We start from the raw sequence: 19,110 nt of genomic DNA, 5'->3' as shown, positions 1-19,110 counted from the left end.
TGACCCTGAGGCAGGGGGCTGGATGAGATGACCCTGCAATCTAGTGTGGGGACACGCTCTGGCTGTCAGTGGGGGCTGGGCCGCAGGACTGCTGAGCATGCTGGGAGGCCAGTCTGGCTTTCAGCCCAGGCCTGGGCAGCTGCCCGGGGTTTCTGTTCAACGGGGCCTTTGTTTAGCAGCTGCCCCTGTCCCCCAACCTCTGCCGGGACCATCTCCTCCCGGGGCAGCCACAGCCTTGCCCAGGAGCAATCAGAATTCTTATGGCACATCCTGGCTCCTGGCCCCTGCCTGGTGTCTTCACCAGGCCCCAGCCAGGCCTCGTGAGGTTTGGAGGTCTGGGGTGGGGCCTGGATGTGTGGGCTCGGATGGGGTCTGGGATGAGCCTGGATGTGTGGGCTCCCAAAGCTGGTGGCGAGGGCTGGAAGCATGTACTCCTGCTTGCTCTGAGCTTGGACAACTTGCTAATGCCCATTTAGCGTCCTCCCCGCAGTTTTCTCCTGCTGCAAACCATGTCCTGACTCCCCACGTACTCAAACTCAGGTCCGGGGCTTCCCTGGGCCTGCACCCCAGGCTGCGTGTGCCCTGGCCCTGCCTGCCTCCCAGGCACTAGCTTCTCCCTTCCTGAATTCTTCTCTAGTCCCCTGGCCCTGGGCACCTTTCTCAGCTGTGCTAGACTCACAATCATCTTTTCTTGGTCTGATACTCTTCCTGAGAAACCTGAGTCCTCAGTCTTCAGGTCTCAGCTCCTCGGAGATGCCCTCCTGGGCCCCCACACATCCACAGCCCCCACCCCCTGTCCCTCTCCTTCCCATGACCCTGCCTGTCTCCTTCATGCTACATCTGCCCTCCAAGTGATCCTGGGGGCTGTGCCCGTTGGTTGTCTCTCTTGCTAGAACAGAAGCTCCAGGAGGCCAGGGACCATCTCTGTCTTATCCACCTCTGCTCCAGGCATCTAGAAGATCCTAGTACCTAACAGTACTCAACAAATGACCTATGAGATGGGCTATTCTGAGGACTAATGACACAATGTGTGCAAAGCACCTCAAAGAGAGCTTAATGCATATCAGGTGCTGGAACCAGGAGCCGCTCCTGTCCTCCCTGCTGTTAGAACTGTTATTATTTTACTGTCTTAAGGATGAGAGACTGATGTTCTCCTGTTCCCTTCATATATCCAGAGGGTGCCAAAAATTTAATATGCATTGCAAGAAAGGAAAAAGCTGTATTAAAGTTATAATACTTAAGTCTGACTTCTGCAATTACAAAAGATACAATATACAAGATAACAAACGTGATCGATATATATTGATTATTACAATAGATTTATATACACATACGTACACATTGCGTGTGTATTTACATAGAGAGATGGATAGATAGATACCTTCAATCACCACAGTAAATTTAGCTACAAATGTATTGAGGTTATGGATGCTTGATATTGTAAATCCTACAGGCAAAGAGAAACATGTATTCTCCCCCACCCCTCATCTTCTGCCAGAAATCTGAGCATCATCTGTATTATTACGATCATCTTATTGGATAGTCAGCCTAATGAAATTGGCTGGAATTGATATAACCCCATCACTAGTCAAGGAGCATCTGTATTCCCGGCTTCATGAGGTTGTTATGCAAATTAAATCAGTTAATATTAGAACAGTACTTAGAAGAGTGCCTGGCACACACTCAGCACTATATTGTGATCATGATAAGAATGCATATTATATAAATTAAATAAATAATAATAAATCATATGAAGTGCTTACTATGTACAGAGACTATTTTTATGTGTAGTCATTGAATCCTCACTGTAATCTCTTAAACAAACCAAGACACAGAGATGTTAATTCATTTGTCCAAGGCCACACAGCTTGTAAATGGTGCAATAGCTTGGCTGTTCACTCATGTAAATAAAGCCTTCTCTTTCCCTTCCTTTTAATACAATTCACTAGTTTCTCTACGTAAGAATTATTATACGAAGTTGTATACACATAGCTGAGCCTACTGTTTTAAGGACCTATTAAAAGATTTTTAATCTTTTAAGGTTGTTTTGACCACAGGGAATTTTGACTGGTAGCTTTGAATTTATACTGTAACATCTTCCTTATAAGATGTGACCCTATTTATATATCAAAGGGACCAAGAAGAGGGCAAGGGTCTGGTTGAAGTGGGAAGGAAGGGAAAAGGGGGCATCATCCCACCCGCTGAGGCTCCTACAAGGTGGCCTCAGATGTTTCTGGCCATCTTTGGGGCTTCTAAAGAGCACAGTTTGACAGCTACTACATTTGGACAATTTCTGAGTTCTGTCACATCTGGGTCTTGCAACTTGATGGTACTAGCACACCTTGGGCACTTGCCCAGCCACTTTTCTAGGTACTTTACAGGTTAACTCTTATCTCCCAACAGTAACCCCGGGACACGCATTATTAGGGCCCCTGGTTTACAGATAAGGAAATTGAGGCACAGAGAAGTTAAGTTACATGCCCAGGATGACATGGCCAGAAAGGATTAAGCTGGGAAACAAATTCTGTCTGACTCCAGAGCCCTTTCTCCTGACCTTCTGGCCATACTGCCTCTGACCTTGGCTGTTGCTGGCCCATGAAGTCCCTGGGAATACTGTGGGGCTCTGTGTTTCCAAAGAAATGGAGCTTCGGATTCCTACGGGAATGGGAAAGAGCAGGTGAAGTCCCTTTAGAGTCCCCAACAGAACCCCAAGCAGCTGGGGGTGTTCCTGCCTCTGGAAGCTGCCAGACCTCCCTCCAGTGTGGGAGGCCAGCCAAGGTCCGAGTGGCTGCCGGACGCTGGCTGGAAGCCCGTCACTCAGAGGCCCAGCTACAGGGAAGCGCTTGGCTTCTCACTCACCCAAGTCATTAATATTCCCTCTCTCCAGCCTCTCTCTGTTTAGTCACACATACTGTGGTTGGTCTCTTTGCTAGAGATGTGGCCTATGGGAAAAACCAGTGGCCCCATTTTTCCCTTGCAGCCCTCTCTGGGGAGGGGCTGGGGCCTCCACTCTGCATTGTACCGTATTTACCAGGCATCAAACTACAGATGTACGAGAAACACCTTAATCATACAAGGACTCTTCTAGAGCAAAAATATTTTTAAGGCTTTATTGTTTATTTATTTATTGTTTGTTTGTTTATTTTTGAGAGAGAGAGTCTCACTTTCTTGTCCCCAGTAGAGTGCTATGGCGTCATAGCTCACAGCAACCTCAAACTCTTGGGCTCAAGCTATTCTCTTGCCTCAGCCTCCCAAGTAGCTGGGACTACAGATGCTCACCACAAAGCCTGGCTATTTTTTATAGATGGGGTCTCACTCTTGCTTAAGCTGGTCTCGAACTTGTGACCTCAAGCAATCCACCTTCCTGGACTCCCAGAGTGCTGGGATTACAGGTGTGAGCCACCGCACCAGTCCTTAACCCTTTATTATTCATTCATTAAAGGTAAATTTTAAGTCAATTAAAGGGGCAAATATATACGTGTTATTTTATTTGTGTAAAAATATATACCATATTCTAGAATTGTTTTTGAAATTTTAAATTCTGAATAAGCAGTGAATTTTATATTAAAGAATAAAAGAAAATGTATAGTTTCTTTGGTATGGGGATGATAATAGGGCTATGGTAGAGATGCATTTGATTCTAAATGTTAGGAGACCAATCCAACTCCTAAAACCTTTGTCACCTTTGATTGACCATGCCATTGTAGCATATAGCGCCATTGTTCCATGGCACCACCAGGGGGTAGCATCGAGCACAATTTGGTGTTCTCCGCTCTGCACTAAGCGGTCACAGCGAATTGGATCAGGGTTATTTGAGGATAATGCATCTGATGACGCATGGGCAGAGGTGGCGGCGGGGAAGAATGCATATTATATCCCGGTCAATAGGGTAACTTCTGGAGTAGTCAACAGAGAGAGCACCCCCCAAATTCTGCAGCATCCGTGAGAGAATGAAGTCTAGGGGAATTTCCCTACCCTTCACGGTCCTGGAGGACAGCGAGTAGCTGGGGGCATTTTTCTTAATTAAGAGATAAAGTAACAGACTGGCTATCCAAAGGAAGGCGCCGGGCGGGGGAGCTGTGCAGAAGCACGTTAGCTTATGAAGGTACGTGTCTACCTCACACTACTTGGAGGGACCTTCGGCAAGTTACAAGAACTTTCCCAGGTCAGTTTCCTCTACAGGGAAACAGGGACAAATAATATCTACCTTGCGGAGGACTCAACAAGTAGTGCTTGCAGGTAAGTGCCTGGCCCCCTGTGGGGCCTCAGTAATGGTGATTCTTATGTCAACTAATAAGGTAATAATATCTGTATTATCATCATTGTATTAATCTTCCTTACTATTGATTATAGATAGCTTTATTCTTGATAACTACATTGTGTTGCATTTGATATATACAAGGGCTGTCCAGAAAGTAGCCATGTACTATGACAAATAGAGACGTGTGTGGCTGGATACTTTCTGGAAACCCCTCATATCTTATACATATTTTAATATTATATATGATATATAGTAAATCTTACATATTACATTTGCTGCATATTAATGTATTATTATATAGTAAGTATAATGAATATTTTATATAAGTAATAGTTGATACATATAGTTTGAGGATTAATAGCCACTGTTGGAGGGAAGAGAAGATTTTCCACGGAAGGTCCGATTTCTCTCTCCCACTCAAGTTGGAACTTAGGGGTGTCAGAACTAAATGGATTATTGGGGACCTAGGGGTTTGGGCCCTGTCCTGTAGAGCAGGGGTCCTCAAACTTCTTAAACAGGGGGCCAGTTCACGGTCCCTCAGACGGCTGGAGGGCCGGACTATAGTTTTAAAAAAATACTATGAACAGGGGCGGCGCCTGTGGCTCAGTCGGTAGGGTGCTGGCCCCATATACCGAGGGTGGCGGGTTCAAACCCAGCCCCGGCCAAACTGCAACCAAAAAATAGCCGGGCGTTGTGGCGGGCACCTGTAGTCCCAGCTACTCGGGAGGCTGAGGCAAGAGAATCGCTTAAGCCCAGGAGTTGGAGGTTGCTGTGAGCTGTGTGAGGCCACGGCACTCTACCGAGGGCCATAAAGTGAGACTCTGTCTCTACAAAAAAAAAAAAATACTATGAACAGATTCCTATGCACACTGCACATATCTTATTTTGAAGTAAAAAAAACAAGATGGGAACAAATGCAATATTTAAAATGAAGAACAAGTAAAGTTAAATCAACAAACTTATCAGTATTTCAATGGGAACTATGGGCCTGCTTTTGGCTAGTGAGATGGTCAATGTTCGGTTCCATATTTGTCACTGCTAGTCGTAACAAGTGATGCAAGTGTGCATCTGTTAGTCTAGATCTGGTTGGAGATTTCAGATGTTTCATTCTGGAAAACGTCTATTCACAGACATAAGTGCTGCCAAAGATGGTTGCCATTTTGAGTGCATGGTTCCTGAGATCAGAGTATGTCTCAGAGGGGAGAGATGCATAGAAATTAGGAAGGCTGCTTGACTTGAATGCATCTTTCAGAGAGTCACAATTCTGCAGTTTAGCCAGTTCAATTTCGTAAATCATATCCACGTTTTCAATGTCAATAGAAAATGGGTCATGGAAAAGCTGTATGTCCTGTTCATGGAGATGAAGCTCTTTAAATCTAAATTGGAACTCCTTTTGCAACTTTTCCAGTGAATCCACACATGTTTTGTTTGAGAATGTAACCAATGGTTTTTCCGCTAACAGATTTTGAGTTGTGGGGAGATGGCAGAAATTTTCCTCCTTCACTTGTTTGATGAGGAGGCCTAATTTTACTTCAAATGCTTTCACATGTGATTGCATATCATAGATGAGCTTCCCCTTTCCTTGAAGTTGCACATTGAAACTGTTGAGTAGCTCTGTTACATCTGTCAGAAAGGCAAGGTGCCATTTCCATTCTGCATCACTGAGCTCTGGTACTTCTTTGTTTTTTGAAAGCAGAAAAGCTGTAATCTGTGGAAGTAGGTCATAGAAATGTTTCAAAATTCTCCCTCGACTCAGCCAATGGACTTCTGTGTGGTACGGAACATCTTCACAGGCAACATTTAGCTCAGACAGAAATTCCTGAAATTGTCTGTGGTTTAGTGCATTACCTCTAATGAAGTTAACACAAGATACCACAGTTTTCATAACAGAGTCCCACTTCAGTGATTTACTACACAGTGCTTGTTGGTGGATGAGGCAGTGTATGGCTATTGGATGAGAATGGTTATGTTTGTCCATCTCTTGGTTAATGAGAGCAATTACTCCTTTCCTAGACCCCACCATGCTAGGAGCACCATCAGTTGTCACACTGGCTATTTTTGCCCAGTCCAGCTCCAAACTATTCACGGTTTGGCAAACCTTTTCATAAATATCCTCTTCTGTAGTTGTTCCTTTGATGCTTTGCAGTGCAGCAAGCTCTTCTGTGACTTCGAAATAGTCATTCGTATCACGAATAAAAATTAGAAGTTGTGCAGAATCATGAGCATCATTACTTTCGTCAAGTGCCAAGGAAAAATAGGAAAGGTTTTTTGCAGAGTTTTGCAAATGCTGATGCAAATTGTCTCCCATTTCTTCAATCCTTCGTGTAATTGAGGGTCCTGAAAGACTCACTGTACTAAATACATCGGCCTTCTCTGGACACATCTCTTTGGCAACAGAAAGAAGGCATTCTTTTACAAATTCTCCCCCCACGAATGGTCTGCCAGTGCATGCTATTATCTTGGCAACTTGAAAACTTGCTCACAGTGATGAAGTATTTAGCTGTTTCTTCTTCACAAAAGTATTTTGCTGAGTTGTCAATGTATATTTCAGTTTTAATATTTTACCTTTTCTCACTTCTCCAACCAAACTATCGTATTTATCTTTATGTTGAGTTTGATAATGTCGACGCAAATTTTATTCTTTGAACACAGATGCTATATTCTGGCATATCAAACACACAGCTCTTTCCTTGTACTGCATGAAAAAGTAATCATAAGTCCATTGTTCTTTGAATATCCTACATTCTGAGTCAATTTTTCTCTTTCTCGATATCATTGTTTCCTAGGGATTCCAAATTGCTATTAGTAAAATACCAATATATATATACAGCGCTCCAAAAACAATATACCAGCAATAACTTTGCCCACACAGAGACATATAGACAGCACTGCCCATCAATGCAGTCTGATCAGTGTCCATCAATGCAGTCTGATCAGTGTCCATCAATGCAGTCTGATCAGTGTCCATCAATACAGTCTGATCAGTGCCCATCAATGCAGTCTGATCAGTGCCCATCAATGCAGTCTGATCAGTGCCCATCAATGCAGTCTGATCAGTGTCCATCAATGCAGCCTTGCCAGTCCACATCATTTCAGCCTCACCAGTGCCCATATGGTGGAACTCTGCTTTTACCTCAGGCTCACACTGGTGTGGTGCGGGAACAGGCACAATGACAGAGCTGGTTCCTCCACCACCTTTCCAGTTCACACTACCCTGTGCAAACCACACAGGGTGAGAAGATCCATGTGATCAGATTCCACTGCAGGAAAAAAGAAGGCACGTATGCCTTTTTTCTTCCGAATCTAATGCAAGTTCAGCCGTACAAGCATATGACTGAAGTCGCACTGCTCAGAGATCGCAACAGTGTGAACCAGGGCTTACGTAGCACACAACATACAACATCATTCACAACTGAATAGCAATAAGAATATAAATGCACTTACTGGCAATTAAATTGAGTTTCCTACTCCTTGGCTGTCTGCAGAACCAGATTAAGTTCCCATGGGGCCCTAGGCAGATTACCAGTTTGGGGCCCCTAGGCGATAACACTGAGCACTGACCATTTGCATTAACACTGACCACTGACCATTTGCATTAATACTGAGCGCTAACAATTTGCATTAACACTGAGCACTTACAAGTATCATAACCACTGAGCACTATTTGCATTACCTCTGAGCACTGACAATTTGTATTAGCACTGAGCACTGACTATTTGCATTATCACTGTGATGCAATCCCCCTAGAAACTATCTCCAACCAACTAACCAACTTAAAAAAAAAGGCTTTCCTAACTTCAAAAAAAAAAGCCTCTTCTAACTTCAAAAAAAGGTGCCCCCTATTTGCAAAAAAAAAGACCTCCTAACTTCAGAAAAAAAAGGCCCCCCTTAACTGCAAAAAAAAAAAAAAAAGGTCCTACTAACTGCAAAAAAAAAAAAAAAAAAAAAAAAGACCTCCTAACTTCAAAAAAAAGAAAAATCCTTACTTGTTCTTACCTCGGTCCTTAGGCAGCAGCAGGCTCTGCACAGGCAACCTGGTGACTCCTCCGATTACACCAGAGACTGAGATAAGGAGTCAAGAGACAGAGAGAAGGAGGGGCGGGGAGAGACAGAGAGAAGGGGCGGAGTAGGAGGGGAATTGGAGAGTGTGGGGCACATTCCACACATGCGCACTGCAGCCAGGACAATGGGTTGCTAAGCAGGACAGAAATAACACCCAGCCGGGAGAGACAGAGGGAAGGAACGGAGTCGGGGAGTTGGTGCACATTCCACACATGCACACTGTGGCTGGGACAAGTCGGCTACTAAGCAGGACAGGCAGCTGTGGCAAAAACACCCAGGTCTGGATAAATGTCCTCGGCGGGCAGTAGTTTGAGGTCCCCTACTGTAGAGTATGGAGTGGAGAGTTCAAGAGGTAGAGAGGCTGCTGGCAGTAATGCGTGAGCCCTCTCTGTACCTCAGGCTCCCCTCTGTGAAGGGTACAGCTTCATTGTTGTGATCCATGCCACTCTCTCTCTGGGGAGGCGGCTGGGGTGGGCCGTGGTGTGAAGGGCTGCCCTCCCCTCTGCAGGAGTCAGGGCTGTCTGTGTGGATTGGCGGGAAGCTGCATCCTCTGGAGAACGTGCCCCCTGCGCTGGCTGTGCTGCTCATCACAGTGGTCATCGCCTTCTTCACTGAGTTTGCCAGCAACACTGCCACCATCATCATCTTCTTGCCGGTGCTGGCGGAGCTGGTGAGGGTCCTTCTGGGGGAGGGGACAGCCCCCAATGAGGGTTCAGAATCTCTTTCCTGCTACCAGAGCTTCACTGGGGGCTACAGCTGTTATTGCTCTCTTCCAGAATTCACAGAAGTGTCAGAACCATGGTACTTAAAAAAAAAAATACTGTGCTTTTTATTTTTTTGCAGTTTTTGGCTAGGGCTGGGTTTGAACCCGCCAACCCAGCATATGGAGCCAGTGCCCTACTCCTTGAGCCACAGGCGCCACCCTGTGTTTATTTTCTTTAAGACATATGTAAACAAAGTAAATGTTTTCAAAGTACCCTCCCAATTCCCTCTTTGGGGAAAATTAACCCATGGTGACATGGAGAGTTTTCCAGAACATATAAATCACCAAAGAAGCAGTGGAAAATCTAAGTAGACAAATAACTATAGGAGAAATTCTAACAGCAGGCAACGCCGTAGCCTCCCTGTAAGCAGGGGTTTCAGCACTATTGATATTTGGGGCTGGACCACTCCGTTGTAAGGGCTGTCCTGCGCATGGGAAGAGGTTAGGAGCCTTCCTGGCCTCTGCTCACTTAAATCTTGACAATCTAAAAAAACATCTCCAGGCACTGCCAAATGCCCCCTGAGGGGACAAATCATCCTCCCTCTCCACCTAGTTGAGAACTACTGGGCTAAAAACCACCAGCCCCAGATGGTTTGCCAGGTGACAGCAAACACAGCTTCCCAGAACAGATCATTCACAACTCACCCAAATTATACACGAGCACCAAAAAAATAGACATAGCCATTCAATTGATATGTATTAGCAAAACCCTGACACCAGAATCAGAGAAAGAGAGTTAAGGAAGAGAAGACTATACTTCAATCTCACCTATAAACAGACATGCAAACAGGAAAATGAATCCAGGATTGTATGAAAAAAACCAACATATCATAATTGGGCAGATTTTATACTAGGAATTTTAAAAAGGAAACTATCCATATAGTTTTATATTTAAGCAGATTTAAAGAAGCCCAAACCGTATGATTATCCCATATTGATCAATTAAATCATTATCTCAAGTCAATGCTTTGTATCCAAACAGTGATACACCAACACACTCATCTATATCACCTTGGTAGTTTTTGGTCACTTATTTTATGAATCAATTTGGAGGTCACACTGTATTAGCACACAGATAAGCACTATTATTTTTCAATGACTAGAGAACATTCCATTATCCATGGGCACTTGTCAGTTTATTTAAGCAATCACCTACCAATGGACATACAGGTGTTTCCAGACTTTGCTCTTATCCACAGTGCGGCCTTGACCTTGCCTTGTCTGTGCATCTTACATTTAGAGAAGTTCCTCCTGTACATTCCTGGATTAATGACCATGTGCATTTAAAATTTGCTTAGACATGAGCAAAGTGCCCTCCAACAGGGCTCATCATTTTGTACTTCCACAAGCACTGTTGGGCTGGAAGTTCTCTTGTCTTTGCTAAGTGCGATTGGATTTAATTATACCCTTTCCCAGGATCCGAGGGATCTAGGGCTTGAGAGAAATGAGGGTGCTATGCATGGTATGGGGGAGGGAAGGAAGCGGATGACTCAGCATGGTTTAGAAAGGGGCAGCTTTTTCTGCAAAAGACACTTGGATAGGACACATTCTTATACATTTTGCTTATCATTAACATCAAAACATTTTACACACAAGGGAGTGATTTTAGAGCATTTTATTTATTTATTTATTTTATTTTAGAGCTTTTTGAGAAAAAGTATATACTTTGGGTTGCAAAAAAATCCCAAGAGGGACCAAAACAGCCTATCTTAAGTAAAGTGCGAGGCTAGGAAGGGGAAGAGGTATATAACATACCCGTGGCTCTCTGACTGAGGCCAACCCACAGGCACTTTTGATCCAGCCTTAGAAATTTAGAAAAATTTGCCAACAGGTGCCACCCTGAGCTCTGTTTATCTCTGAAATCTAGTGAGACCTCCCCAACAAAAGATAGCCAAAGGCCAGCTATTGGGATCATTTGGCTGAAGGACAGACCAGGCAGGGGGTGGTTATTTCAGAGCCCTGTTCTCAGCTCCTCAGTCCCAGCATCACCCAGGGACCTTGTCAGAAATGCAAATTCCTGGGTCCCACCAGATCTTCTTATTCAGCCACTCTGGTTGAGGTAGGCCTGGTCATCTGGGTTGTAATAAGCCCTCCAGGTGGTTCCGATGCATGTTCGTGTTTGAGAGGGAGTTTTCTAGATAGATCGCCCCAACCTATACTGGATGGATGCCCGCGTGGCTCTGGAATGTCACTAACCCTAGGAATGTTCTCGCCCTCTCTCTGTCTGGTTCTCTCCTTGTCTGCTTCTGCCCGTGTGTCTGTCTTTCTGACTCTCTCTCTCTCCTCTCTGTTGTTCTCCTCACTCTGTTAATCTCTGTCTTTTTCTTTCTCTTGTTCTGGTTTCTCTGTACTTGTCCTGCTCTGCCCCGCCCCTCCCGGTCCCAGGCCATCCGCCTGAGGGTGCACCCCCTGTATCTGATGATCCCCGGCACAGTGGGCTGCTCCTATGCCTTCATGCTCCCGGTCTCAACGCCCCCCAACTCAATTGCCTTCTCCTCTGGACATTTGCTGGTCAAAGACATGGTGAGTCTGGGCTCTTCCTAGAAGAGGGCCAGAGAGTTGGGTGGGTTCCGGGCAGTGGGTGGGGCAGGGCTCCGTGCCCTGACCCCAAGCCCCGATCTCTTCGGTAGGTCTCTCTGTGTGGGACCAGGAATGCACATTTTAGCAGATACTCTGGGCTGATTCTCACAGTTAGACATTTTCGGGAAACACTGCTTTAGTGTCTCCTTTCCAAAGTTCGCTTCAGGGACAAAGGACTTTCCCCTCTCTCTGGGCACAGTTCTCTCTTCCTGCTTATTTGGCCACCTGCTCCGTTTCTCTGTTTAGGAGAGAGAGCAGCCAACATGCCCTGAAGTTCAAGGGTGGGCCTCAGTGCCCAGGAGTGAGACAGAGGCCAACGGTTGTGGCAGTTGGAGGAACCCAGCAGCATTGGGCCATTGGCAATGGTTCACTGTCCCTGAAGCTCCCTGCTAAACCAGCTCCTCCCTCCCCTCTCTTGCCTTCTGCAGCCCTTTCCTTCTCTACTGGCTGCCTGGGGTATTGGTGCAATGGGTATTCCAGGAATGCAAACAATCCTTCCTGAGCTGGTGCAGCCTGAGAAGGATGGTCTGCTTAGCCAACACACGATGCAGGTTCTCCAGGCACAGGACCCCAGCAGAATAAACAGGAAGAGTGAAAGAGCGGCAGAAGATAGGGATGAGGGGTGGCAAAGGGAGATGGTGACACCCAGGCACTTGTTCACTAATACATTGCCCAAGTATTTTCTGGATGCATTTTATATTCCAGCCACTGGGAGCGCAGCAGTATAAGGGAGACATGGGTCAGCTTCTAGCTTTGCATTGATAGAAATAGAAGAAAAATTCTACTGGATAGATAGTGTAGCCTTGACTGGACCCAGAGAGAGAGAGTGTGTGTATGCACATGTGTGTGGGCATGCATGCATGTGCACGCACACATATGTGTGTGTATGTGTGAGGGTGTGTGTGTGTGTGTGTGTGTGTGTGTGTGTTGCAGGTTGGGGGTGTTTACTGATCAGACAAGATTATTCTTAAGTTGCATAACCTTGGACAAGCCAACTTCTCTGAGCCTCATTTTCCTCTTCTATAAAATAGGTATTAATAGTAATAACCTTTGCAAGGTCCCTTCAAGGTTAAATGACATAACCCTCTGATAACTGCATAGCAAAATGCCTGGAAACCACTCAGTGCAGCTCTTTGAGTGACAGTCTGGGGTGGCATAAAGGTTGAAGGGCCTTGGGCATTGACCATTGTGGGGGGTGTCCTGGTTCCATTACTTCCCAGCTGTGGATCTTGGGTGAATGCCTTTATGTCTCTGGGCCTGAGTGTCCCCATTTGTATGACATGGCTCCATTTCAGGTGCGGACGGGCCTCCTGATGAACCTGATGGGCGTCCTGCTGCTCAGTTTGGCCATGAATACCTGGGCACAGACCATCTTCCAGCTGGGCACCTTCCCGGATTGGGCCGATGTCTACTCAGTCAATGTCACAGCACTGCCACCCACCTTGGCCAACAACACATTTCAGACCTTCTGAATTCCTGTGAGGGACTCCCTTTAGCTTGGGCCCTCCCAGAGGGCTGTCACCACCCCCTTGCTGCTAGGACCTTATAGGACAAACGATTCTTTTCCATAATCCAATATGCAGCAAACAAGGAGGGTGACCTCCAGTGGTCCACTGGGGACCACAGACTCATTATCTAGGACACTTTCCCTTTCTCTCTCATACTTCAAGGCCAGGATATCTCCCAGATCTGCTGCCTGAGAAACAAGCTCCTTTGTATGTGAGCTGTTGATGTGATTAGGATGCAAGAGATCATGGTTTTAGCAATTTTCAGCAAATCTGGAACGGCATTTGTCTTGTATGGTGGGGACAGGAGGCCATCCATCCCCAAAGGCACAGCTGATATTATCCCCCACTGAGTACTTTAGGTTACACTCTGCTAAGATCTTTCTCTGTGAAGGATCACTTTCCTGGGAGAGGCTCTGGGGCTGCCATGTCCCAGTCATTACGGCTTTTCACACCAGTGTGAGTTCTGCTTGGTCCTTGCCACCGCCATTCTATGGCAGTGGTTTGACTAGTCCCTCTGTTAACACACAACAGCCAGGGATGTTTTTTACAGTCCCTGGAGACAGGGGGTGACGGGAATTCCCGACGACATAGAGACTGTGAAAAGCCTTCTTGCTGTTTCTCTGCGCTCCACAGTACTACAGGGGAGTTCTAGAAATCTCAGCTGCCATTGCTGCCCAAGAAGCTTAGTATTCTCCTGTTTAATCTGATTCAGTTTGGTCATAATTCTGGGATCAGGCCAGGCCTGGGCCCCACCTTCTCACAGGGGACCCATGGCCCCTCCAGCCAGGACCCTCAGGGACTTCTGTGGCTACAGCACAGCCCGTTGCTTCTTGTCTCCACAGCTGGTCTTCATCTTCTTACCCCCACTTCAAGTGATAGGAATTTTAATTAGCAAAGGCCACATTTTTAAGCGGTGAGAGAAAAGTTCAAAGGTGTATTAGGGCCTTGTAAAAAGGCCAGGGTAAAATGTCTCAGGCAGGTGAAATATTGTCCCCTTCTACAGATGGGGAAAACTGAGGTCTTTCCATGAACCCAGGGCTGGAGAGGGCTATCCTAGAGGATTTAGCCCCTCCATGCTTCAAGCAGAACCATCATGGCACCAGCCCAGAGACCCTGAATTCCCCCACCTCTGCCTTCCTATGCCTCGGGGGCAGAGGTTTCCCCCCCAAGAGCAGTGGAGGCAGCACACAGGGGCTGAACTCCTTCCTGCTACAGCACAAATGAGTCACAGGTGCTTCCCAGAGAGCAGGGGGCAGGCCCTTGAGTTGGAGGTTGAGCTCCACCTCCTTTCAAAGAGAGCACAGCAGTATTTAATCTCAGTTACTGCCCACTGCGGTTGGTAGGTGGCGCCCTTGTGTGGGACAAGAGGGGAGGGTCATTCACCAAGAAACCCATGGGTTTTGTAATCGGATGAATCATGATTCCAAATACTTCTGATCAAAAACACTGTAAAATAAAGAATGTTAATCAACATTAGGCCTGGAGATTATTTGCCTTTCTGAACATAACAGAGCTTCAGTGCCCCAAATTTCTGGCCTGGAGATTCCACAGAGGTGCCCTGTCTGATCTCACTTCCTGCTGCTCTCCTCACTCCTCTCTCCTCCAGCCACAGAGGCAAGTCTCTGCCTCAGGGTCTTTGCATATGCTGTTCTCTCTGCTAGACGGCTGTGCTCCCAGATACATGTCTGGCTCCCTTTCTCACTTCCTGCAAGTCCCTGTTCAGATGTCACCTCTCAGAAAGGCTTCCTTGTCCATCCTGTCTAGAATGGCACCCTCATTACTCCCCACTCAGTATTTAGGACACCGTATTATTTATTTTCTTGTTTATTATATTCCTCTTTCTCTAGAATATCAACTTGTTCACTTATTAGTTTGTAAATATTATTTTGTTTACTGCAGTAACTTATTTCAAGTGTTCAGTAAACATTTGAAATCGACACCAGAATTTATGAGAAAGCCATTTTACTCTCTGATCTGAGGTCTCTTTGGTTCCTTGCTTTGTTCACTCATTCTCCCATTTATTCATTCAACAAACATTTACTTAGAACCTGTTATGTGCTGGTTCCCTGTCCCTGCCTGCACGGAACTTATATTCTAGCAGAGGAGACAGGCAGCAGGAAATAAAGTGAATCTGAGTCGTGATGGGACTAAGAAGAAAATGAAACTGAACAGTGTGACAAACTGACTCAGAGGCCACATCAGCCAGGGTGATTGGGGAGGACTTCTTCAAGGAGGTGGCGCTGGACTAAGACCTGAAGAAGTCAGTCGGATGCTCGTGGCAGTGTGGGAAGAAGAGAAATGCTGTAGGGCTGTGGGGAGAACATTCTAGGCAGGGGACTGCAAGTGCAGGGGCCTGGAGGCTCAGAGGAGCAAAGATTGCCTAATTTAGCTGGAGACTCTGAACTAGAACTTTGCCTCTTCTGGCTGGTTACAAGCTCGCTCTCTGCAGCTCTCCTTGGAAAGCATTGCTCCCTTGCCCACCCTCCCCAGAACTGCTCTGACTGGACATTACTCAGTCCTGATGCCTGAAGGGCTTTGCCATTCTCAGAAAGAGAAGATCTGTGCCCTGAAGACCATGGTACCGTGACCGGTGCATCCATGGTGGCATGGGAGCCAGGAATATGCCAGGACTCGTACAGAGATAGCTGAGGGGCTCATGATCAGGAGACACAGACGCACTTGTAAGGTAAAAACGAAACAAAACACCTGTTTTGTTATCTGTGGCTGCATAATAAACCACCCATTCCAAAATGTACAGCCTTGAAACAGAGATTTCTTGGCTCACATTTCTGTGTTTGGACAGAGCTCAGCAGGGATGGTGTATCTCTGCCCTGTGCAGTGTGGCCAGCCAGGGCCACTGGGCCTAAGAGTTCACCAGTTAACCTGGGGTTGGAATGTCCATGTTGGTCATTGATCCTTCAAGGTAGCTCTTCATATTGCTTTTCCAAGAGTAGCCTGGACCTCTTCAGGTGACAATGGCCTTCAGGGAGGACAAAAGCTAAAGTCATAAGGCCTCTTAAGGCCTGGACAGGAAAGTCCAAGAATGTCAATTCTGTCACATTCTATTGGTCAAAGCAGATTTGGCCTGGCTCAAGGGGAGGGAAACAGATCTCCCCCTTGATAGACAGGGAGGAATGGTGGGCCCCACTGTTTGGAAGCCATCTCCCACAGCCTCCAAGAGTAAACTGAGCAAAGGTTATGCAAAGCCATCCTGGAAGGGGATATCTAAGAAGCCCAAAGAGTTATGAAGAGATGCCCAAACCCACTTGTTTTATAACCAGGGAAATGAAAATTATAATGAGATTTTTACCACTCAGATCAGCAAACACTAGAAACTCGGATGCTAAGTGATGGTGGGATGTGCAGAAACAGGAACCCTCAAGTTCTGCTGGTGAGACCGAACCATCCAGTCAGCCCGGCCAGCAGCTTGGCTGTAAAGAAGGGAATTCCTGTGACCCAATTATACTACGCCTGACGTATCCCAGCAGACTACCCCCTGGATCCCTAAGGAGACAGTGTAGGAGGATTTGCATCACTGTTGTCTGAAGCCCCTGGGTGACCACCAGTAATAAAATAAATGAGGAGCATGCTAAGGATAAGATGGGGGCACACAGACCCACAGGTGCACAGCATGATGGACTTGGGTGCAGCTCTGGGGTACCTGCAGCTCTGGGGCAACATAGGACCTTCTGGGTCCCTGAGGGTGGCCTTTTGACTGAATCCAAATTTTACAGAACAAATCCTTTTAAAAAAGGGACATGGAGGATTTATACCAAATCTAAGCTTGCAGTCTGGTGGTCCCCAGCTCTGCCACTGGCCCTCAGTTTTGTTTGTCCTCTTCCCAGTGAATTGCAAATTATTAATCAGTTGCTAATCTTTAAAATTCTGGAGATTTCACATAAAAATCTGGATTTCTGCTTCTCTTGGAAAAGAAAATACCAGAAGATCTAGCAAATATGAGACCTTCATTTCCACCGGGTAACAATTGTTTGGAGCTGAGTAGTTTGTGAGGGGAACTTCAGTTAGAGCATGAACTCTCTCCTGGCCTTAGTCCCCACCACTCCTTAATGCCTTAGCCTGGCTCTCTCCTTCTGACTCTCACTTTCCTGACCTGTAAAAGCATTTGAATGTATGACTCCTGAACTACACGACGTGGAAAGGTCCATTTAGGTGTTTGTGGTCACTGGTTCTAATGGCCTAGAGCAGCACTGCTCAACAGAACTTCTTTAATGATGGAAGTGGTCTCTATCTGCCATGTCCAACATGGTAGCCTCTTGTTACGTGTGACTATTACACACTTGCTCTGTGTGTAACACCTGTGTGTGTAGTCCAAATTGAGATTTGTCCTAAATATAAAACACACACCAGGTTTTGAAAGCATGGTATACAAAATGAATGTAAGACATCCCGGTAATAATTTTTTATATTGTTTACATGTGGAAAGTATACTTTGTATACGTTAGGTTGAATAAAATGTTTTATTAAAATTAATTTCATTTTTACGTGGCTACCAGAAAAGTTTATACTATATATGTGGCTCATATCAGTGGCTCACAATGTTTTTATTGGATAGCGCAGGTCATATGGTAAGATTTCAGCTGCCTGTCCGCATTTGCAAACCACCTGGACAGTGGCAACCAGCAGCCTGAAGAATTCAATGACTGTAACACCCCATGGACCTCTGATTCTGTTCCCAGACCAAGTTCCCTGAGGCATCTGAAGGCTTACCGCTTCCTCTTCCTCTTCTGTCTTATGGCTCTGAATCCTCCACCCACAAATTCCCCTCAACAGAGTTAGTTCTATTTTTGATGATTCAGAAGCCCCCTCCGGATGTTGAGGTCAGACCAGCCTTATATAGACAGAAATGACTGCCCACATTTACCGAGGAAAGCCAAAAATATCTTTACCCTTTCCCCTCCATTCCCCCCTGCTCCCAAACTTTGCACATCCACCAGAGGAACTTCTGGAAATCACCCACGTGGTCTTTATCGGTCAGTTCCAGAAACTGGGTACGTGCTCGTGGGTGTTTTCTAGGACCGGTCCCTTCTGCAATGGCCTGCAGGTTTCTTTGTGATGGGACCCAGGGACCTCATCAAGTCTGAGCAGTAGGGGGCTCCCTCAGACAGAGCAGCAGCTTGTGCCTCTTGCTATTTCACTGAATCCTCAAACAACCTTAAGAAGCAGGTACTATATTCCCCTGGTTATAGCACAGGATACACAACTTAAGAAGGGGACAGTATCTTGCCCAAGGTCACACAGCACAGTAAGTGACAACGCTGGCATTTGAGTTCAGGTTGCTTCCTTCAGCTAGGACCCCTGAAGTTCAGGGGAACAGCTAGACAACTGGCCTGGCCGGGGCCTCCTGTTCAGGTTATAAATTTGTGGCCCTCAGGCTGGATTTGGTCCACAGACCTGTTAAGACTGGTCTGCACAGTAGTGTTAATTTTTTTTAACGCTGGCATTTATATAAAAAGGGGAATAACTGATGTCTTTGGAAAAATTAGAAAATCTGATACTGTTGGGGCTCATTGAGGGACTTGGACTCTCAACCCAAGTGAGTAGCCACTGCCCTTTGTCCTTTGTCTGCACTTTGCAATTTGCTGCCATTGGCATTAGACCTGCTTTGTCCGTTACCTTAGCTGGCCAGCCCCTGTTCAGGGCTCCTGGTCTGCTCTGTGGGCTTAGCTCTTGCAGACCTGGATGCCGATCTGGCTTCCTGGAGGGGCTCATGACCTGGGCAGGGTATTAGGTGCTCTGAGGGCTCTGGCCATAGGTGTCTCATTCAGTTGTTGTGACTATGAGAATGTCACTTCCCCTATCCAGGCCACAAGGAACCCCCTTCAGGTCTGAGCAAGTGGCTCAGGCAACATGTCCTTATAAGGAAAAATGACAGGCTGCCTAGAATACTATCTACCTGTGTCCCCTACGGGTCCATC

General features: G+C 46.2%; 2 protein-coding genes across 4 annotated transcripts in view; one reads left to right on the top strand and one right to left on the bottom strand.

Annotated features, from left to right (window-relative positions):
- SLC13A3 (solute carrier family 13 member 3) overlaps positions 1–14,643 on the top strand; it is an 86,431-nt gene extending 71,788 nt beyond the window's left edge. For 2 of the 3 annotated variants that reach the window (XM_053574629.1, XM_053574628.1), the window contains 3 exons: positions 8,832–8,993; positions 11,472–11,609; positions 12,962–14,643. In XM_053574629.1, coding sequence (XP_053430604.1) covers positions 8,832–8,993; positions 11,472–11,609; positions 12,962–13,138 — 477 coding nt within the window. In that variant the 3' untranslated portion in view covers positions 13,139–14,643. The remainder of the gene's footprint in view (positions 1–8,831; positions 8,994–11,471; positions 11,610–12,961) is intronic. The other variant, XM_053574627.1, reaches the window with a different exon arrangement.
- Positions 5,057–8,268, bottom strand: LOC128574021 (general transcription factor II-I repeat domain-containing protein 2-like). Its single transcript, XM_053574641.1, has 2 exons — positions 8,248–8,268; positions 5,057–7,043 (listed from the first exon to the last, which is right to left on the bottom strand). Exon 2 carries the CDS (start codon positions 6,642–6,644, stop codon positions 5,382–5,384), a length of 1,263 nt encoding a protein of 420 aa, XP_053430616.1. The 5' UTR covers positions 6,645–7,043; positions 8,248–8,268; the 3' UTR covers positions 5,057–5,381.
- Positions 14,644–19,110: the final 4,467 nt, after the last annotated feature.

The sequence above is a fragment of the Nycticebus coucang genome, chromosome 21 (assembly GCF_027406575.1).
Source record: "Nycticebus coucang isolate mNycCou1 chromosome 21, mNycCou1.pri, whole genome shotgun sequence".
In the NCBI taxonomy this organism is placed as follows: domain Eukaryota; kingdom Metazoa; phylum Chordata; class Mammalia; order Primates; family Lorisidae; genus Nycticebus; species Nycticebus coucang.
Note: the sequence above shows the minus strand (reverse complement) of the source record. Positions and strands in the feature narration are given on the sequence as shown.